Source organism: Pelophylax lessonae (genome assembly GCF_965119305.1).
Source record: "Pelophylax lessonae genome assembly, chromosome: 8".
NCBI lineage: Eukaryota > Metazoa > Chordata > Amphibia > Anura > Ranidae > Pelophylax > Pelophylax lessonae.
Genome location: NC_138775.1, coordinates 215,227,617 through 215,251,337, shown reverse-complemented (window position 1 = coordinate 215,251,337; position 23,721 = coordinate 215,227,617). Strand labels below are relative to the sequence as shown.

The 23,721-nt window shown below is 39.9% G+C and overlaps 1 protein-coding gene across 1 annotated transcript in view; it reads right to left on the bottom strand.

The window, feature by feature from the left end:
* The window catches only part of LOC309561256 (putative ferric-chelate reductase 1), a 118,920-nt gene that overhangs the window by 28,833 nt on the left and 66,366 nt on the right, over positions 1-23,721 (bottom strand). Inside the window, exons 10-12 of the mRNA XM_082265056.1 lie at positions 23,049-23,161; positions 5,636-5,722; positions 3,884-3,981 (exon numbers count right to left, since the gene is read on the bottom strand). Coding sequence (XP_082121182.1) covers positions 3,884-3,981; positions 5,636-5,722; positions 23,049-23,161 — 298 coding nt within the window. The remainder of the gene's footprint in view (positions 1-3,883; positions 3,982-5,635; positions 5,723-23,048; positions 23,162-23,721) is intronic.

Sequence of the window (23,721 nt, the reverse complement as noted above, 5' to 3'; positions counted from 1 at the left end):
TTTCTAATTACTCACTGATCACAGGGGGGGGTCTGTGCTGGTAATCAGAACATTGATTACCAGTGCAGCCCTGGGGGGGGGGGATGCCACTAGACAACCAGGGATGCCCAGTGCCCACCCATGACCACCAGGGATGGCCACCAGGGATGGCAAACAGGGCTCAGAGAGCCTGCCAGTGGTACCCTCCCTATCAGTGCTGCCCACCAATGCCATCTATCAGTGCTGCCCACCATTGCCCATTATTGCCAGCTATCAGTGCCGCCCACCAGTGCCCATTATTGCCCACCAGTGCTGCCTATCAGTGCCCATCAGTGCCGCCCATCAGTGCCGATCAGTGCCGCCCATCAGTGCCGATCAGTGCCACCTATCAGTGCCCATCAGTGCTGCTGATCAGTGCCCATCAGTGCTGCCGATCAGTGCCCATCAGTGCTGCCGATCAGTGCCCATCAGCGCTGCCTATCAGTGCCCACCAATGCTGCATATCAGTGCTATCTATCAGTGCCACATATTAGTGCCCATCAGTGCTGCATATCAGTGCTACCTATCAGTGCTGCATATCAGTGCCACCCGATCAGTGCCACCCCATCAGTGCCACTCCATCAGTGTCTCCTCATCAGTGCCTGTCAGTGCGGCCTCATCAGTGCAGGAAAAAATGTATCTATTTACAAAATTTTATAACCTAAACAAAAAAACTTTTTTTTTTTCCCCAAACTTTTCGGTCTTTTTTTATTTGTGCACCAAAAAAGAAAAAACCTGGCGGTGATCAAATATCACCAAAAGAAAGCTCTATTTGTGGGGAAAAAATTACACAAATTTGGTTTAGGTACAGTGTTGCATGACCGCGCAATTGTCATTCAAAATGCAACAGCGCTAAAAGCTGAAAATTGGTCTGGGAAGGAAGGGGGTTTAAGTGCCCAGTATTGAGGTAGTTAAAAACGGACAAAACCCACAGTAAAATTAGCAGTAAATTATAATATTAGCCTTACACTGACAGATAATCAACATTTATTATTCAATTACTAAACTGCTGCATCTCAAATTGCTTTTTTTTTTTTAAAGTACCATCTATCCTGCTTTTTGGGTGTAGCAGGGACTCGCCTACTATACAGGGCCTCTGATCCCTTAAATAAGGTAATAATATTAAATTGTCCTTTGTTACAATATGAAACTTTTACAAAGATAAGCTGGTCTGATGTACTGGCACAATACCAAGGTCTGTAATAAGAATAACACTCAACTATAGTTCAACCACAGCTTCCTTCCTTTTTTGCCTATAATTTAGAGGAAAAAGATGTTGCAGAATTGTACGTGGAGGCTGTTTCTAACAGTCGTTTCCTCTTAAGTTTCTAAAAAGATCACTGACTTGAGCCCAGCTTGCACCCCTTTTACTGAGTAATTTGCAGGATGTTTGGCTTTCAAACTGTGCCCCAGCTTATCTACTAATATCACCTATATACAGTGCTGTATCTTGGCCTAGGCCAACGAGGCAGAGGCCTAGGGTAGCACTTTCCAGGGGGGCAGCAAAAAAGCTGCACCCCGCACAAAAAAAAAAAAAAAAAAAAACAGCCTCCTCCCTGCTCCCGCACGAAAAAGGGTCCCCGCAAGCTTGCGCTACACTTTTAGTATAGTGCCAGTCTTATGGGGCGAATTGGGCTAGAGGGCAGGGTCTAGGAGGCAAATCAGTCTGGCACCCCCATAAAGCGGTCACACTGCTACTTGCCAGTATGATAATACCGGCCGGTGAGGACATTCGAACAGACCGCAGGCCACCAACCACACTTAATTCAACTGGCCCACCGGCCGCCAATGCTAATAAGTGTGGCACTCCCTAATGCTCTGCCTACCCTCCTCCACCCCAGGTATGGCAGGCATCATGTCAATAATATAATTTAATTTCTTTAAACTTCCTTGTCCTTGAGCGAGCATATTGAATTGCATCATATACAATTAAGACTTTGATTTGTATATGATGGCAATAATATTTTGGACCTGCTCACCTCATATGTGCTATCGCAATATGTCACTGGATTAGTAAGATTACTCCTATTTTATAAGATATTTGGACTTGTGTTTGCTGCCACTGATTATTTCACTCTATTTGTATAATGACTCTGGACGTCCTAGTCATTATACAAATAAGTGAAATATTCCTATAATTACAATCAGTGGCAGCAAACACAAGTCCAAATTTCTTAGGCTGCACTGATAGGCTGCACTGATGGCCACTGATGAGGCTACATTGATATGCTGCACTGATGAGGCTGCACTGATGGGCACTGATGAGGCTGAACTTATGGGAACTGATGAGGCTATGCTGATGGGCACTGATACACTGTGGTTGTGGTCTGTGGTTAACAGATGACAGAACGGGTCAGAAACAGGAAGGGGTGTGGCCTTTACATGAAGGGGTGGGTCGTATTTAAATTAGGGGGTGCACAAGTTTATTCGGGCCTAGAGCAGCACAAAACCTAAATACGCCACTGCCTATATAATATGGCTACAGCTTTGAGCTTCCATAGTTGAGCCTGTAATGCTCTATGACACATGTTAGGGGACCTCACAATACCCCCAAAGTATTTTTTGCTAGGTTATGAGCCAGCCAGAACATTTTAACTGATTGCCAATTTCTACCATGAAATTATTGTATCTGCAATATATTTGAGCATGTATACATTTACAATATAAGTGAGTGTGTTTGGAGTGAGGCTTGGTTGGCTATCAGCTTATGTTAAATTTATATTTTATTTAGCTTTCTCATATTGCATTTACCAAGATATAAACATGGAATGCAGGTGCTATTGTTGTAACAATGTTTACATCCTTTAAAACATTTTCTTTTCATTTAGGCTGGGTTCACACTGGTGTGAACAGAGACATTGGGGGGGATTTACTAAAACAGATGCAATCAGAATCTGGTGCAGCTGTGCATAGTAACCAATCAGCTTCTAACTTCAGCTTGTTCAATTAAGCTTTGACAATAAAACCTGGAAGCTGATTGGTTACTATACACAGCTGCACCAGTTTTAGTATATCTCCCCCATTGTATGTGATTTACTCTGCATTGCAGTGCAAATCACATGCGGTTTCAATGCAATGCAATGAATTTGCATAACATTCAGACCAAAATGATGCAGGACCTTTTTTGCAATCCAATTCCTGTACTATTTCACAGTTCGCACTGCAATCTGCAAACCATTTGAGGGTTCATTAACCACTTAAGGACCAAGCCTATTTCTGACACATGTTGTTTACAAGTTAAAATCAGTCATTTTGCTAGTAAATTACTTAGAATCCCCGAACATTATATACGCATATATATATATATATATATATATATTTTCTTTTCCTTTAGCACAGACTGTGTAGAATAAAATGGCGGTCATTGGAATATTTTTGTAACGTGGTATTTGCGCAGCGGTCTTTCAAAACGCAATTTTTTTGGAAAAATACACTTCACTGAATTTAAAAAAAAACATTAAAGTTAGCCCAATTTTTTTGTGTATTGTGAAAGATGAGGTTACGCCGAGAAAATAGACATGTTACGGTTTAAAATTGTGCACACTGGTGGAATGGTGACAAACTACGATACTTAAAAATCTCCATAGGCGACGTTTTAAAAATTTTAATGGTTACCAGTTCAGACTTGCAGAGTAAGTCTTTTGCTAGAATTATTGGGTAATTATACAGGTACGTCAGTTTCCGGAAAGTGGTTACGTTTACATTGAGACCAGCAGCGGTTCGCAGACGTCAGTGGGAACCATCTTTGATTGAGGTTCCCGCACAGGATTCACAGAGTTTCCCCCATCGCACTAGTGGGAACCCAGCTTTAGGCTATTACGATAACCATGGGAATTTAGCAGAGTCAGAGGATTAAAACATTTACCTTTTGCTCTTTGGGTCTGGACGGAACATCGCAACAATTGGTTGGAAGAAGGACAAGATCATTACAATGCACCCGAGAACAGGATGGGCCCCTGCGTCCTAAAGAATAACAATGTTCAGTTATTTCTATGCTATCATATGCTTATGTAACTAATTAGGATATTTAAGCTAGAGTGTCAGAACTAAAAAAGGAAAAGTAATGTTATACATGTAGTTAAATACCCCGTACATGGAGTCATTCCTATCTTCCTATATGTTTCAGATTCTGAAACATAAAGATCACCCTGCTTTCAAGGCTGACTCCTCCCAGAAACTTAGGACGTTTCCATCCACCATTGCAATCTCTATAATATGGTATCAAACAGGGAGAGAGGGAACATCTTATAATGCCCACAACACTGCAGGTATGCAGAGCCAGTAATTCAAGCACAGAGGTATTGATAAGTAAATTGCCTCCAGCACAGTAACCAAGCTGTCTCTAGTAATGATGGGACCGGCGGAACTACCTCCTGGCCATATGACCACTGTCCTAGACAATCATAGTGGTCACATAATCAAGCATTCTTTCCTGCCCCCGGGTGTAAAGACCATGTTAAAGGAATGCTGTTACTGAGCCAAAGGGGTTGTCTACCCAGTATCTGTAAAAACCAGAAATATCAGTTTTGTTTTGTATAATAGGCAGTTTTGTATGATTTAATAGGCTAGTATAAAGAAATGTGTATGAGGCCACAAATATTTACTGACAATGTCACAATATTCAGGGTGTCAGTAACAGAACTTTTCAGTCTTTGCAGTTGAATAGGAGAAGAACCTTGGTCTATAACACTGCAATTTGCAGGAATATTTTTTTTTTTACTGTTCCTACAATTATTAGTGATTAGAGACTTCCTGACAACCCTTTAAATATTCTTATACATAAACATAGATAATATAGTGATAGGGATACATTTAACTGCACCTGCATAACAATATTATTATTACAATTGCTAGTAACTAATGCTTCATTCACATCAGTGTGCTGTAGTAATCAGTGCAAAATTGTGTGCTTTCCTGCAACACAGACAAACACGCTGCCCCTTTGTAAACGTGCAGAACCCGCGAACCTTGCAAATGTGTTCATGTTCCAAAACTGAGGTACGATTCTTAACATGGTGCAGGTATCCTTTCTGCATGTTTCTAATCCATAGGGAAGCCAATTAAAAATAACAGAATGTCCTAAATGTTGACACACAAGAAAGCGCAAAAATGCGCAAAAAAAAAAAAAAAAAAAAGTGCGTTTGGCTTCACCAAGGGAAACACTACAATATTTTATGGCTGGCAAATCACCAGGAAAAACCGTGGCTCAGTTTGGATCTGCTATTAAAGTATATCTAATCCCATTATCCCAAGAATGACAGTTTAATATATTGCAGTTTACTAGTCGTTAGATATGGTAGGTGTATTTTTATTTTTATTTTTTTTTTTCAAGAGGAGATACTGTAATTTTTAGCGATTACAGAAAATATCTGTTGATCCTGCCAGAACTGCCATACCCTGTCCTTCACACTTCTTGTGAAATATACTGGAAGCAAAATAAAAGGGAACAAACCTAAATAACAACACTATTGCAAGCACCTTATTTATGAACTAGTAACTTGCAATGTATTACTATTTTGTCTTTTGGTTTAGATACACTGAAATGCTTACTGGCAGTGAACTTTCAAACTAATCCAAAACGAAAAGGGTTTGAATTAGGAAAGTAGAAAATACATACCCCACTCCATCCAGCAGCCTCAACAAAGATCATGATAAATGCTATGATGGTTAGAATTACAGTCAATATCATCAAGAAGAAATGAGTCTGCAAAAAACAAATAAAAAAAAAGAAAAGAAAATAATAAGAAAGCATTAAGTTTGAAATGTAAAAGAAATTAATTAAAATAGTAATAAGTAAATTCTTTATACTTTAGGCTTGGTTCACACCTGAGCAATCTGGATTGCGGGCAGAATCGCGGTGATTCTGGCCTCAATTCCAAATCTCAGGACGCTTGTGCAATGCCATTACTTCCTATTGGCACCCCAATCGCGCCGCGATTTTGCCACAATTGCAACCGCGGAAAATTGCAACATGCGGGGCTTGATGCTCAAAAAGAAGCAGGAGCTTCTTTTGAGCGAAGCGCATTGCAATTTGCTGCAATTGCAATGGGATTTATTGCGCAATCGGGGTACCATTAAGAAGTAATGGCATCGCACATGCCTCCTGCGATTTGGAATCATAGGCAGAATCGCAACCTTTCCACACGGGATTCAAATCATTCAGGTGTGAACGGAGCCTTAAAGTAAAACTTTACTTACCCAAATATGTAAACAGTGAAATTATAATTCATAATCTGATTCATGCACAGCCTAAACAGTCTAATTGCTATTAGTGATATATTTTTGTAAAGATTCATCAGCTAAGCTTCACTCTCCCTGACCACTGACATAGGTAGAGATAAGTGACACATAACTATCACATTTAAACTGCATTCACACTTATGTAGTCTTTGAGCCTACTAAAAGTTGTGAAGTTTTGCTTTTGTTTACAAATTGCGCAAAAAATGCATGATGTGTTTGCAGTGCCATTCATTGGTAATGGCACCCCAAACATGGCAAGCAAGACTCACGGTTTTGTGCTGGAAAAACATGTAGAAAAATGCATAGTTAAAGTGCTACTAAACCCAAAATAGTAAAATCAGTCTGTATATGCAGTAAAGCATGCTAGTTTTACTCACTGCGGAACCTAAGGGGTTAATCCTCTGCATTGTGTAAAAAGGCTGTTTGATCCTGTATGCACAGATCCTCCCCTTCTCGCATTGTCCCCATAACATGCCCAGATTGGACAGTTACTTAACCTTCCTAGCGGTATTCCCGAGTGTGACTCAGGGTAAGATTTTAGAGCCAAAAGCGGTAACCCTGAGTCACACTCGGGGTAGCGCTAAGAAGATCGCTGGATGCTGGAAGAGGTTTTACTTACCTTTTCTCCGGGATCCAGCGAAGACTGCGAGCGGTATGCGGCGGCGGAGCTCTCTCCCGATCGTCTGCGAGCCCCGGCTTCCGTCTCTGGCGACGTGACGTCCGCCGGGGGGTGGAACCGGCGGCAAATTCAAATGTAAAATGCACCAAACACACTGATACCGTTCAAAATAAAATAAAATCACATTACATTGCCCCCCCAGTACCCTTTCCTGCAGTTTTACTGTACTTTTTATGTAAATATATGTATATATATATATATATATATATATATATATATATATACATATATATATATATATATATATATATATATATATATATATACAGTATATATATATATATATACATATATATATACACGTAATTCTTGTGAATGAGCAGCCCAAACCAACTGTATACATTATATATATATATATATATATATATATATATATATAATAATATATTAATGGGGGACTTTGATAATGGTGGGCTTGAGCACGATATGGCCATATGGTGGGACTAAACCCCCATTTTTATTTATGGATTGTCTCCATATTTAATAGTCATTTCTTTTGCATGGTTGCGCTATTTTTTTTAATATACATGTTGCTTGGTCCATAGCTGCACCGGCTTTAGATATACATGTTCAGGGCTTGCTCCCCCAATTTTTTGCTTGTTTATTATGTATTCAGTCTGACCAGACTTCTGTGGTTGAGCATCCCACCCCCCACACACACCTGTACTCTATCAGAGTCCACCATCAAGTAGATACAGGAGGAGTCCTTTGTAGTGCATTAGCACATCCATCCCAGCAAGGAGTGTTGTCTCCAAGGGTTGGAGAGGCTGGATTCACCCCTTTTCTATGGATAGTGTAAGACCCACTGATAATGGGGTACTTTGACGCAGTGGTGGGCTTGAGCACGATATGGCCATATGGTGGGACTAAACCCCCATTTTTATTTATGGATTGTCTCCATATTTAATAGTCATTTCTTTTGCATGGTTGCGCTACTCTTTTTTAATATATATATATATATATATATATATATATATATATATATATATATATATATATATATATATATATATATATATATATATATATATATATATATATATATATACATATACGTATATATACGTGTGTATATATATATATATATATATATATATATATATATATATATATATAATATATGTATACATAATATATGTATACATACATATATATATATAAAATATATATAATAAATGTATACAGTTGGTTTGGGCTGCTCATTCACAAGAATTACATGCAAAATAATGGTACCGCTTTCAGCACCTAAAATCCAAAAGAATCATACCGCCAGGGAGGTTAAGTCAGGCTGCACATGCTCAGTTTTGGTCTGTATTGCTAGAGAGTTTTTTTTTCTTGGAAGGGTGCATGTGATCAGCCCAGGGCCAATTAGCACAGAGGGTCAGGGGTCCTGCATCCTGATAGTACAGCCAGTGCTGGATGAAAACTCTTCCTACAAGCTTTAACCAGGCACTGATAGAAGTCACAAGACTGCTATATACTGCTAATGAGAAAAGGTATTTAGCAGTTTATATTTTCTAAAATAATGGTTTTTCCATGTTCTGTGTATGTGTACTGCAAAAAACTAGATAAAGTGAATGAAGGGTCCTGGGCTCAGTAACACTTGGGGGTTTAGTAACAATTGGGGGCTAAGGGTAGAGGTGTTAAAAGTGTTGGACATTATTGTTGGACATTATTGACCTCACCCTGTGCGAGAGGGCACACTGATTTTGCTCTAATCATTTATTTTTTAGCTGACTAATTCATATTTGGAGGCATTTTCTGTAAACATTAGCAGAAAAAAGGGTTTGTTCAAGGTATTCTTGTGGAAAGTGGAAAGGCTGACAGATTTCTAAAGATTTTGCATTTTAGTCTTGTTTATTGGACAATGCATTGTTTGACCGATGCAGGAATTAGCGTGACCATTGGAAAATAGGACAGCAGAAGTTTATGTTGCTGCAGAGACTCACTGGAGCAAAGATAACATATCAGTGAAGATAAGTTTTATATGTAACAGTCACCTCCAAGTGCCATTGGATTTAGTCCCATGTCTTTTCCAGTGCAACAAGTGCAACTTTAGGAATACTTACCCATAAGGCCTCTTGCACACTGCAGCTTGAAAAAACTCAGTACAGCTTTTTTTTTTTTTTTTACTGAGCTAAAGTACAGCCCATTATTTGTAATGTGCCTATGTATACAAGCGCCGTGCATTCTTCAGTAAAAAAAATAATAATTTACGCCTTATGCGCAGAAACACGTGTGATTGCGCACATGTGCGCAAATGTCCATTTACATATTGTGCAGAATAAGAACGCGAGAATAAGTTTTCGTGCATTTGCACGAAAATACGCTGAAATACATACGGAAAAAAAAATGTCTGAAAAAGTAGATGCTCAAATAGGAGTATCATGTGCAAGGGGCCTAACAGGTTTCAGGTCTGAAACTCCTAGTAAGAATAGATTACACCAAGTTTGTGGGAAGCACAAAAGATTTTCTGAAAGATTAGTGGGGGGGCTAGCTCAAGTGTGGATCACCTTCCTCTGGAAAAAGACAGTCTAAACAGCAGGTCTTTTCTTAAAATTCTGACTTGTAGTCAGCTTTATTTAACCAAACTTTGCCAACAGCCCTTTAGCAGTTTGACCCCTGCAATGCTGGGTATCGGGTGCGAGTACGCACTGCCGGTAGCTCGCTTCCGCTGTGATTTTACACAGTGGGAGCTGATCAGCGAGTCCCTCGGACTCGATGTCTGTGGGAACCACAGATCGTTCGGTACACAGGTAGAACGGCGATCTTCCTGTGTAAACAAGGCAGATTGCTGTTCTGTCAGTACAGAAGGCATGGATCCTGTGTTCCTGTAAAGCAGGGACACCGATCTATGCCTTCCACTAATAAAAACACTGGCAAGGCACAGTTAACCCTTTAACTGCCCCCTGATGTTAACCCCTTCTCACCCAGTGTCATGAGTACAGTGACAGTACATATGTTTAGCACTGATCACTGTATTAATGTCATTGGTTCCTATAAAGTGTTAAAAGTGTCAGTTATTGTCCGATTTGTCCACCGTAATATCGCAGTCCCACTATAAGTCGCTGACTGCTGTCATTACTAGTATAAATAAATAAAAATTCCAGAAATATATCCAAGAATTTGTGGATGCTATAACTTTTGCGCAAACCAATCAATATACGCTTAGTGGGATTTTTTTACCAAAAAAATGTAGCAGAATAAATATTGGTCTAAATTGATGAAGAAATTCGTTTTTACATTTTTACATTTTTTCTTGGATATGTTTTATAGCAGAAAGTTAAAAAATATTGTTTTTTTTTTTTTTTTTTTTTTTTAAATTGACAGTAATTTTTTGTTTAAAGCACAAAAAAATAAAAACCACAGAGGTGATCAAATACCACTAATAGAAAGCTCTATTTGTGGGGAAAAAAAGGACATACATTTTTTTGGGGTACATTGTCGCACTACTGCACAATTGTCAATTAAATTAATGCAGTGCCATATCGCACAAAATGGCCCTGTCATGAACGGGGGTAAATGTTCCCGGAGCTGAAGTGGGGAAAAGGTTGCACGCAAAAGAAAAAAAACAGAAAAAAAGGCCTTGCCATCAAGGCACTAACTCAACAATACAGATTCATCTCTCAGAAGTGAAGGGCTTCTCCCAGTCACCAACACAAAACAAGCATTCCCAGAATGTTTTTTTTCTCTTAAGCCAGCTATACACGGTTCAAATCTTGGCTGGTTCAACAGGGACTGATTGAGATTGGAACCATCTATGAGCAGGGTGTATATAAATATATAAAAAAATATATAAAAGCAGGAATTGACCAGCGCTATGGAGTGTGCGGTGAAGCGTGAAGGAGTAACAGGTGTAAGCGGCCAACAACCAAACCCCAAAAGGGGTCAAGAAATTAGTGGAGTGCAAAGAAAGGTTGTAAACGGCGCTACCTGGTGCAAATAAATATTTAGATAAAGATAAAGTGCAATCTCTTATAATCCATATTAAAATGAGGGGGTGTGTCCCATAAAACCAAAGGAATAAAGATATATACACTGTGTATCAAGTGATTATAAATAAATTAACCTGGTATGTGATGGATAAAACCCAGAAAGTGCTAAAGTGCAACAAATAAATAGCATAGACAGTGTTTTTTATTTATTGTGATATACAAATAATAAAATCATCAACTGTGAGAAAAAAACAAATATTGGTGAGTACTTCTGGCAATGTTACTGTCAAGGGTGCAGCATGCCAGTAGAAACCATTTAAGTGAAAAAAGGTGAAGTCAGGGATTTAACCCTAGTGAAAATAAACCAACAAAAAGAAAACCAGCTGCAATCACCTGTGTGACCACTAGGTGTCGCGCTGTATATACAACCTGCCCTAAGCAAATGTTCAGGCAAGATGGATCCTCACAGGTCCCCTCTCCACAATCAGCCAAGCACCAATTGGCGAATATCCATATGGGGGGAAGAAGAAAGGGGGAGCCTCGTGAAGTATACAATCAAGCGGCCGCTCCAGCAGACGTCGATGACGAAACGCGTAGGGCGGGTCCATTGCATCACAGCGTCACTTCCGGTTTGAGACTCTACCGCCGTGGAACGCGGAAGCTTCCCGGCGATTGCAACTGATGCGAGGCAGCTACCACGGCTCCATACAGTGAGTGGATGCTACGTTCTTTTCACTGCAGTTTATGATTGTATACTTCACGAGGCTCCCCCTTTCTTCTTCCCCCCATATGGATATTCGCCAATTGGTGCTTGGCTGATTGTGGAGAGGGGACCTGTGAGGATCCATCTTGCCTGAACATTTGCTTAGGGCAGGTTGTATATACAGCGCGACACCTAGTGGTCACACAGGTGATTGCAGCTGGTTTTCTTTTTGTTGGTTTATTTTCACTAGGGTTAAATCCCTGACTTCACCTTTTTTCACTTAAATGGTTTCTACTGGCATGCTGCACCCTTGACAGTAACATTGCCAGAAGTACTCACCAATATTTGTTTTTTTCTCACAGTTGATGATTTTATTATTTGTATATCACAATAAATAAAAAACACTGTCTATGCTATTTATTTGTTGCACTTTAGCACTTTCTGGGTTTTATCCATCACATACCAGGTTAATTTATTTATAATCACTTGATACACAGTGTATATATCTTTATTCCTTTGGTTTTATGGGACACACCCCCTCATTTTAATATGGATTATAAGAGATTGCACTTTATCTTTATCTAAATATTTATTTGCACCAGGTAGCGCCGTTTACAACCTTTCTTTGCACTCCACTATGAGCAGGGTGATTGTACCCAAGAAGATCGATCAATCAACTTGGGTACAACCAGCATGTCTGATTTTTATGCAGATTATTGCCAACGGTTATAGCCGCTAGCAATAATCACTGTATGTTCTCCCGGTAAAGACGGCTCCCCATGCCCCAACGTCGGGAGAACACAATAGCTTCACATAGGGATTCCCCCATCTACACTGACTGTGTTAATGCAGGAATCTAGTGATTTCCTGCAGGAAAGAAGATCGCACCATCTATGGCTGGCATTACAGAGAGATTTCCACATGTAGCTCTAACTCAGGGTAGCTTCCTGAGTCCCAGGCCAGAGCAACCCTTGCTCCAGCCCTTCCCTATTTATCTTACCTACTGGTCACAAGTGGGAAGCAAAACCCAGTTCAGATCTCACCCTGTCAAGGTGACCCAGAAAACCCGAAGCAGATTCCACCTTAGTTTCCCACATAAGAAAGCATGCAAAGTGAAGCATACTGTCCCTCCACCACCTCGCCTTTCATTATGTCACTTCAAATAAAACATTTTTTGTACTACACCTGGATTAATAAATTCATTCATTGCAGAAGATTGAGCTGACAGTTTTCCTTCACCTTTATGTTTGCTTAGGTGCTAGGAGGACACTACAAGCCAGTTCACCAACCACTCACCAACTCTGGGAAATGCAACAGGTTTTTTCTACTATATTTAATCTCTGATACCAGCACCTTTATAAATGGATGCTTTTAGAAAATCTATTTTTGTTCCCTAGATGTCCAACTTCTAAAACCAGCTCATGGTTCGCAGACAGGGATCAGGAGTATGCAGAGCTAAGGTGCTTCAAAAAATACCTTCTTTCTGCAGCTTCTGGCCACCTGTACTCCATTTTGCATTGTAAGCCTTCTAAAAGTGCTGCTAGTTCTATGGCAGATCTCAACTTTCCAACGTCTCTAATGAGATGTTTTCTTCAGAAGTAGCACTGTATCTAGAAATCAGGTAATGGTAGCCTCCAGCCTTGGAGACCCAGGTGTGCAAGTTAACCGTTGCTCTTTCCTTTAAAAAGGTCTTTTAAGAGTGGTAACCATACTCCTTTTATGTCTGATTTCAAAAGTTAATTGTTTAATCATAACTTGATTATTATAGCATATTTTCAACATTTTGAAAAGGTTCGTTAAAGGGCTTAAGTTAACAAAAAAAAAAAAAAATGAAAAGCAGCTTATAGGATTAATGTGCTTGTACAGCTAAACCTTTTGAGAATAGAGACAACAGAGTTCAGAGGACTTAAAACAGGTAAGCCTTGTAATCTGCCATGAAGAGATTTCTAACAAAGACCTACCCTGCTTTAAATGTCTTCAATAGTAGCAACAGAAATATAAAAAAGAATTCTAAAATCATTCATATACTGACAGTAGCACAGCCCGTCATTGTCTTTGTATTATATTTTTTATATGTTGTCACCTCGTGGCCTTTTGGTTTTCCAGGTGCATCTCTAAAAACATGCCCTTTGAGATCAGGAATCCTAGGGCTTTATAGAAGGAGACTGAACAGATTGAATCTAGTCCCACAGAACCCACATGGGAACGACGGGTAACACTCATAGAGATTATGGACTTCCACGTCTGCTACATGGCTTATGTCCTAGCAAATTGCTATTTTGGACACTTCCAGTTCTTCTATGTGACATCAGTCCGATTTATCCATATACTTTATCTAAATTTTGCAGGGCTATATGTGACAGGCATCTGTATTGTGGTCAGACAATGAGAGCATACATGGCACAAAAATTATCTATTGAGCTTGACATTTTAATTGGTGGTCACGTTTCATTTTAATTTTATATTTTTATATTTTAATTGTAAGGTTTTAAGCTGTGCGTGTGTGTGTTTATGTGTGTATTTTCTCAAAAGTTGCTTAATACATTTATTCCTGCTGGACAAGAAGTGTTCTTGAAATTAGCATTTTTATTTTACTTGTAAACTTTATCTCTAAATAAAATCTTGTATGGAGCCATCTGAATGAAGGGTGGAGTCATAGGATGAGTTACTGCTCCTCTGTGCATAAAATGTCAGCTGTAGCTATGGAGCTCTATAAACAAGCGATTTTAAAGGACTTAAAGTATACCTAAAGTCAAAACTTTTGGATAGAGTGCAGAGGAATTAGAAAGCTTGTCAGTTTTTATTCCTATCTGTGCCCCCCGATTCACCCTCTCTATTTGTCCTGTTTATCATTAACATTGAAAGTGAAAGAAAATTGTAAAAGTAATAGGGGAGAAATTTTCCAATGGGGACACTAGTTCTGGTGAACTGGGAGTCCCCAAGGAATTCCCTTAAGTTGTAGGGATTTCCTCTCACTTGCTGTTTGTCTATGGGACAGGAAATGAAGGGAAATCTCCCAATGGGGCACAGATGGCGAAATAAAATCTGACAGCGGTTATAACCCTCACTTGCTCAGTACTTTGCCTTTAGTTCTACTTTAATGAGACCATTTTAATTTGAGCCTAGATACATAATTAAATATAAAATATTATAATTCAAAATTGTATATTTAGCTGATTAAATTTGATGTGCATTGTTGTTTACTTAGTCCTGGCTATAGTACCTATAGACAAAATATATTCAAATGCACTACACATTACCTTTAACATAGTCAATGGCTAACCTCAACGATAGATGCTTCCCCTGTTTTTTTATGTCTAAGGCTCCGTTCACATATTGGTGTCCCAACGTCTGCCCGTGATCCGGAATTATGGCAAATCGATGGACGTCCGTTCCATTCCCGTCACTTCCAATGGCATCCCAAATGTGGTGCAATTTTGCCGCGATTGTCGCCTGATGAATCGTGGGACGCCTGGCGCCCAAAAAAAGTTCTTGTACTTCTTTTGGGTGACAGGCAATTCTGCCTGTGATCCAAGACGCCAATTTATGAACAGAGCCTTAGTGATGTAGAAGTTTAAAATACCTCTGTTGAGGTCAGAATTTATCTAAACACTAAATCTTGTAAATAAGGGAGACCTGCACACTGGATACCCTGCATAGAAAATTTAAACTGAAAGGCTCTTGCTAATTGGTTAAAAAGGATTAACAATCTGTTATTTTTTATAATTAAAGTGCAAGCCCATCCAAAACGTTTTACATTTTTTTTTTGTTTTGGTATTGTATTAAAGGATTTATAGCCCAAATCATCATAAATAAACCTTTTACATGTGTTTGTATTTTACATTTTCACCTCTTGCCAACTGCATAATACATAATTTCATGGGCAAGAAAAGTTGGTTTTAACCCCCAGCTGCCACATAAACTAGATTACCAAACGTATTGGGATGCACATGAACTTAAAAACCATCCCAGTCTAAAGCCCCGTACACACGCGTCGAAAATTGGCAGGGAATTTTCGGCCAACGTCCGATCTGCCGATTTTCAGCTTGTTAGTATGATGCTTCCGACAACCAACTCCGACTTTTCGGCCGAAAAAAAATCTGGTGTGCAGACTATAAAATTTTTGTTGGCCGTCAACATAATGGCCGATTTTCGTGCAGTCCGTACAGATTTCGACAGGGAAAAATCTGATGAGCAAGTCTGGGCATGCTCAGAGAAGAAAAAACACAAAGAAAACTAACCAACACATGACATCACTTCTGAAGTAGAATTTTGTTGGCCGAGAAAATTCGTGTGCAGTCTAGGCACATTCCAACCAACAAAACACAACTTGGACAAAAGTCGGACGATCGGTCGGCCGATAATCGTTGCGTGTGTACCAGGCATTAGTCCGTAGAGTTTATTATTGAGTTGGCCCACCCTTTGCAGCTATAACTGCTTCAACTCTTCTGAGAAGGCTGTGCACAACGTTTAGGAGTGTGTCTATGGGAATGTTTGAGCATTCATCCAGAAGCACATTTGTGAGGTCAGGCACTGACATGGATGAGAAAGCCTGGCTCACAGTCTTCGCTCTAATCCTTCTAAAAGGTGTTCTAATGGGTTGAGGTCAGGACTCTGTGCAGGCCAGTCTCCACCCTAAACTCGCTCATTCATGTCTTTATGGACTTTTATGGACCTTGCTTTGTGCACTGGTCTAAATCATTTGGTGAAGGGGGATATGGTGTGGGGTTGTTTTCTCTCCTCCAATTTTCCCCCTAGCAGACAGCAAAAAAAAAAAAAAAGGTTGCCATCCAAATCTATCCGAATACAAAATAAGTTTTTGTTTTTAGATACTCTCAATTTAACTGATACATACAGTACAGGTCAAAATATGTAAGCGCAGACAACATTAGGTTTCCTAAACTGATTATTATTTTAAATGCTGATTACCCTGCACTGACAAGTGGGAGAGTAATTGCCGTATGTCAAGATGGACAAGTATGCTTTACAGTGGATATAAGAAATGCCTTCCTCTTTATTTGGCTTTTCCTAAAATAATTTCTACTGCCATCATAACATTGCTTGCTTGGGTGGAGCTCTATTAGCGTACAGTTTAAAATTGAAAGAACTAATGTATTAAACTGATAAGAACAGATACTACACTTGATCTGAGCCAAAAGGCTGAGAAGCGATTAAAGAACTAATGTATATACCTACAGTATATCATCTTGCATTGAACTATGCACATAGTAGATATAACAAAGTTATGTAGCCCCCTTGTCCTAAACAGGGGCTACTGTGTCAGTTTAGTTTTTGGTTGAGCTGTGGTTAGTTCAGACTGATTGTATAGCTTTTTCCCCTAAGCCTAAAGTGGAACTTTAGCCAGAAAATGAAGTCCTGCTAGATCACTTTAGAATGGCCCATTTTGTAGGTATAGCATTTGTAAAACATTAAAAATAAGTGTCTATACTGTTTAAAATCCAGTAATACACTGTTTCACCCTGCTCTGCACATGCCCAGTTGTTCTCCATTTTTAGGCACTGTGCCAGGTTTATACTTTACTGCCAAGGAGGCTGCTTCTATTTAAACTGCAACTGCCATGGTGCTGCACATGTGATCAATGATCAGTTATGACATATGACCATTTCATGGTTTGACAGTTTGGTTGAGCAAATGTGCCAGTTAGCAATTCCAGCGTTCCAGAAATGTAACTGTTTTTTGAAACTGTTAAATCAATGGGTTTGATCACACTTTATGGTTTACTGCTGTTTGGGGGCTCTGGGCTTCAGCAAAATGGCAGCCTCCAGCAAAAAGCAAATTGTTATGTGTAAAGTTCTGCTTTAACCTCCCTGGCAGTATGATTGTTTCTGATTTTAGGTGCTGAAAGCGGTACCATTATTTTGCATGTAATTCTTAAAGCGGAGTTCCACCCAAAAGTGGAACTTCCGCTTTAGGGAGTCCTGACCCCCCGACATGCCACATTTGGCATGTCATTTTTTGGGGGGGGGAGCGGGTACCTAGTTTTGACAGGTACCCGCTCCCACTTCCGCTCGGAGCGCCGCGGCGCCCTGAGCGGAAGTTCTCCTCTCCCCCTCCCTCCCTGCAATCTTCTGGGACACGTCAGAGGTCCCAGAAGATTGCCGGCCAATCACGGCGCGCAGCGCGACTCGCGCATGCGCAGTGGGTACCCGGCTGTGAAGCCGCAAACTGTAACAGCCGGGTGCCCACAGCAGTGATGCCGGCGCCGAGGGAGAGGATCGAGGCTTCCGGCGGCCGCATCGCTGGACCGTTGGACAGGTGAGTAAATGGCTGGAACTCCGCTTTAAGGACAAGCAGCCCAAACCAACTATTTACATATGATTTATTTTCACTGTGCGTTCTTCTTTATAACATCTCGGGTATGATAAAGTTTGAAACACAAAACCATGAATTATAATATAATAAATAAATAAGTTAAAGTATATATATATATATATATATATATATATGTATATATATATGTATATTTATATATATATATGTGTGTGTATATATATATATATATATATATATATATATATATGTGTGTGTGTGTGTATATATATATATATATATATTTATGTATGTATATATATATACGTATATATATATATAAAAAGTACAGTAAAACTGCAGGAAAGGGCACTGGGTGGCAAACTAATGTCAATTTATTTTATTTTGTAATGTAATCCAATAGGATTACAATATATCAGTGTGTTTTACTTTTCAACTTTGCCGCCGGTTCCACCCCCCTGCGAGCGTCACGTCGCAGGAGACAGAAGCCGGGGCTCACAGCATCAGGCGGAAGATCCAGCTGCCGTATGCTGCAGTGACACATCACAGGATCCCAGAGACAAGGTAAGTAACCTCTACCAGGATCCTGCGATACTCCCTGGTTGTACCCCGAGTGTGGCTCGGGGTTACCGCTAATGGCACTGAAATTCCACCCCCAGCCACACTCGGGAATACCACCAGGGAGGTTAAAGAAGAACTGCAGTCTGCTCACATAATTTGTAATAAAAACATCTTTGCCATTCTGAAGCTTCACTCCAACAATATTGCATAATATTTTATATGTACTGTGATTTTGTACTTGCCAAATATGCTGCAGAAATCTCCCTCCACTAAGTCTGGCTGCAGCCATTTTAACTGTGGGCAGCTGAAGCTGCTGCCTGTTCACTTCCTGGCTTTACACAGACACACAGAGGCACACAGACACACCAACACACACACACACACACACACACATACACATACATACAGACAGACAGACAGACAGACACACTCACACCACTGCTAGCCTGCACATTTCTCGTCTCTTGATAAATACTCATGGATCTTTTCAGTCTCCTGTTATCTCTGCCCTCATCCAGCCCCCTCCAGCTCTGCAGCTTTCATTGGGTCTCCTATGACTCACCCCTCCTCCCTTGCTGGCAAACTTTTATGAGTGAGAGAGAGAGAGCCATGTATGATGCCATTAGCCTAGGCTAATGACCAGACAAGAAAAAGGAAGTGGGCTGTATAAGGTATTTACTGGTAAATGTTTACTATTCAAAGTTAAAACAACAAAGGCAGAAGATTTAATAGATGGAAAGATGAAAAAATGACCTTATGATTTCTCACTGTCACTAGTAGATGACACTACTATTCTTGGTCATAGTATGAGATTTCACAAATAAAGCAAAGTTATATATATTTATATTTACTTCAGCCAATCCAGTGGGAGGTTTATGTCATTGGTGCCTGCTGGAGAAGGATAAAAATATTTCAAACAGGCCATGTGCTTGCTCTCTTTCCCTGGGCTGAGGCCTAAGGAAGTGCTGCTGGATGAAGCACTACTGTTAGGCCCAATAGCGTGTTTGGGGGCCTAACGTGTGCTGAAGTGGTCATAAAGCTGTCCTGCTTGGTCTGGAGGAAGCTATGCCAAGAAGGAGACTCAGGGGAGGCCCCTTGCTGGATAGAGCCAGGAAGAAGACTGGTCTTTCAGAAGGGCCTGGTGACTCACTTGGAGAATGCAAGAACGTGCTTACAGTGTTGTAGCATCAGCTTAAAGGTTTATCTGGGACACCTAACCCTTACTTCCCTAATCCCTCCCCCCTTTAGCCATGGACTCAGCCCTGGGTTGAAATGCTAGCCTTCCCCTGCCTCTGGGGGTGCTATCCTGCCTTTGGGTTGTCGGAGGGGTTCTACAGTTAGGTAAAACAGAAAAAATAAATGTTTGCAGTGACAAAAATAGACAGATACAGTGTGCAACAAAAACTTAGTAATAATGAAATAAAATGTCATTCAATCTTATCTTATCTTAAGCTTATCCATGAGATATATGAATGAAAGCACATTATTCATAAATTGCCCATGGTTAACTAAGTGCCAGTGTGCTTATTGCTGCCAAATTACTAGATGTCTCTGGAGAATGCAGGTGCTGATACTCACTGACACTTCTTTTAGTGCTTTAACACCTTGGATGCTAAGTGCACCACCTGAGATGTGTTTTATAATAAATCACGTGCAAGCAGTAGACATTGCTATTCCCCAGAGAGAGCAAATTCTCACTTGACAACACATAGTTAGCAAAAAGAAGATCTTTCAAAGTGCCATTTTTTTTTTTAAATATACTAATGATCATATCCCTAAAATACATACCTGATCACATACTTAAGAAAAAACCTATTCTAACACAACAGAGCTGATAAAAGATATTACACATATACTACTTGGAAACAAAGAAGCGCGCCATTATAAAACCCATAAAAATATAGTATTAGGGCCAGTTCACACCATAGAAACACAGTATGGATGTGTTCCATTTTTTTTTTTCAAATGCGCATGTGTGATGCATTTTTTACCAATTTTTGGAGCATTTTTTGATGCGTTCCAATGCTTTTTTTTCTCCCTCTTTTTTTCTTCACATTAAATAAGGACATGCATGTTCCAGTGAGTTTTTTGGTGAGTTTAGGTGCATTTGAGTGAGTTTTACCACGTTGCAGTAAAGTTCAGTGCAGAAAAATGCAGCATGTTCTACTTTTTTTTTCTGGAACTGAAACACACTGAAAATTGACTGCACTGGTGTGAACTATGCCACTGAAAAACCATTGAAAACCATATAACCTACTGTCCATGCATTTTTGATGCAGAAACAAAAAAGCATGGGACTGCATGTGGTGTGAACTGGCCCTTAAAGTAGAACTATGGGCAAAACTTTTTTTTTTCATTTTGGATAGAGTAAGGGAGGGTTTTAACCCCTTTTAGATTTTTTTTCGCCATCTCCCATTGCGGACAATGGTTTGGAACCGTTCATTATTATTCTTCCTTTTATTATCTCCCTCTGGTAGCTGTTGCTGACTGGCTGTTTTACACAGGTTAGTTTTGTACTAGCTACATGGGAGCCTTACTTACTCCATGTTGTTGATTACACTGCTCTCTCCTTTTCCCTCCCCCCCCTTTTTTTCCCCTTTTTCATCCTTCCCCCCCCCCTCCTTCCTCCTTCCCCCCCCTCTCCCCTTCCCCCCCTTCCTCCTCCCCCCCTCTTTCTTTCCTTTCCCCCTCCCCCCTCCTCATTGTTGTTCCTCCCTAATAGACCCAGAGTTCTAAGTCTGTACACTTACATTTTGCTATGACTGTTATACAGCACTACAGCATCCACCCATTATTGTCCCCCACGTCCGCCGTAGGGGGATTTTGGCGGAGCAGCTGTCTGATTGGTAAGCACCTGTGCCTCATCCTACAAAATATTGGATTACCTTGTTTGCATATAGTGGTAATTACTTTTTTATTCCTTCTATTGTTCATTTGTAATACTAGCAATCTATGATTATATCTCCGAACTGTCCTAGTGTTCCTCATGAGCAGTATCCAACCGGGAAAAATGTAGCGGAAACTGCACCCAGTGAGGATCCATCATACTTTTTTGTTTCCTTATTAGAGTGCATTTAGTACTAGTGGAATCAATGTCAGACTTACCTTCAATGGTTTTGATGTATGTTTGTATGTTTCCATTTGCTATAAATGTATTTGCTTATGCTACCTTTATCCTTTTGTATAAATGACAATTGTATTTTATTTTTACTTCATTTACATTTTTTAAGGTACAGAGAGAGTCCGAAAAAAACTCCCCCATTTTCCCCTTATCCTTGGAGACTGCTTTTGGGGAACAATCTCCTTTTTTTGTTTTTTCTATTCTACTATATGAATGATGGTAACCCCAACTGATACTTGACTTTAAAGTCTTGCTTCCTATACACTTGCCCATTCTATCCAAAACTGAAAAAGAACATTTTTTCTTTAGTTAAACATTAATCTATTTAATTCACTGACTAATCCACCTGCCCCTTCAGCCTATAAAGCATTTTACTTAATGATGAGCTCACAGGCTAAACTCATCTTTCAGGGAAAAATAATATTGCACATATTTTTACAGAGAAAAAAATTTTAATTTTTGTTAATTTTCCTAGCAGGAACCTGCAAAGCATTGCATCTGCGATCAGTAAATCAAGGGTGCAATATTAGGCTCTTGCACACTCTTGCTCTAGTTTCTCGCCCATACCTCTGGACAAGTTTTCATTTTGAAAGCTGGAGGAAGTGTCAATGAACTACAAGAGTGTTCATAAGCACTCTCGTAGTTCATCAAGAACCACAAGCTGTCTACCGTGGTGGCAGACAAGACTTGTAGTTTATTCATTCACAGATCTCTGTGACTTAAAGGCAGAGCTGTGTGGGTGGAGCTCCACATAGCCCCGCATATTTTAAAATGTGACAGCAGCTGTGGCGGAAAATATCCCCCGGCCGCTGACACAGGGAAGGTCAGGGTAATAGGGTGCTGCTGGAACATGGTACAGCCTAAATATGGGTGTAACATGAAGTGTTCCAAAGGTGAACCTATCCTTTATTTGTAGAGTGGGGATTTCCAGGTCAGAGGATACAGTTGTTTAATTTTAATTTTGGGCGTGAGCAGTAAGTGACATAGGGGGAAGTAACCTAACGGAAGTGTTGGAGAGTCGGCACCCATTAGTCGGGAGGGTTGGAGCACAGTGTTTAGAGCATAGCAGTGAACTCTTCCTTTTATGCCCAATTAAAGATACTCTATTTTGCCTTAGATTAAAGATGTACATAGCATGCTAGGAAAAAATATCCTTATTGCATGATTACAAGGGAACTCTGGGGATGCCATGGATTTTTTATGATGTTTATATCAATTTCCTTTAGTAAAACAATGTTACCTCTTCAGACTGTATGCCCGTAATATTGTGCAGTTACTGCGGAGGTAAATAAAAAAACTTCATGTGGTACTTCAGCTCGCTGTAATATGTAGTTTAGAACAAAAGTGGACACTGTTTGGCTGTGCTGCACACCTGCTCAATACCAGATTAAAAGGTACCCTACTACAAGGTATATACACACACGCACACAGTATACTATATGCACACACACACACTGTTGGTGGCATTAATGTAATATCAAGGGCTCTGTGTAGTCTTACCTGGAACCATATGGCCTTCCCAAATATTGGCTTCCCAGCTGCACTCTTCATATAGCGAGCCATGATCATCCCAATACCGCCAGTAGTCATCCAGGCAATGAGCATTAGTGCACCTGAAACATAAGACATTCTATGGGATAAAAAATGTACAACACCTTTTTATAACTTATATGGGTGCTCAAACAATTAACTATCAGCAACTTGAACCTCATGTTCTTTGAAAATGTTGTGAAATAATTTATTTTGTGTATATGCTTGTGATGTACAGTTTAAACTCTGAAAAAAATCATCTTTTCTAATAATAGGATACTATATGCAACTGCTACTGAAGATGGCAAGAGAAAAATGTAGATTTACAAAAACTTCTCTGAAGCTTTCTTCCCTATGGCGGTATGGCTGTTTTTGCTTGTCACACTACCAATTTGCTATCTCAAAACCAATGTTGCTACAAAGGGGAAAAATCTAAATTATTTTTCTGCCTTTCTTGCGTACAATGATGACTAGACATACAACCAATAACCACAGTTTTTACTCCAATCTCTTCTGCAAAACAATATTGCAAGCAATAGGGCAATGTAACTAACTTGCCATCCTGTACCAACTTATGAGATGAGGTCTTCAAAAGATCTAATGGAAAGAGTAGGCCTTTACAAAGTCACGTCAATGGCGGGGG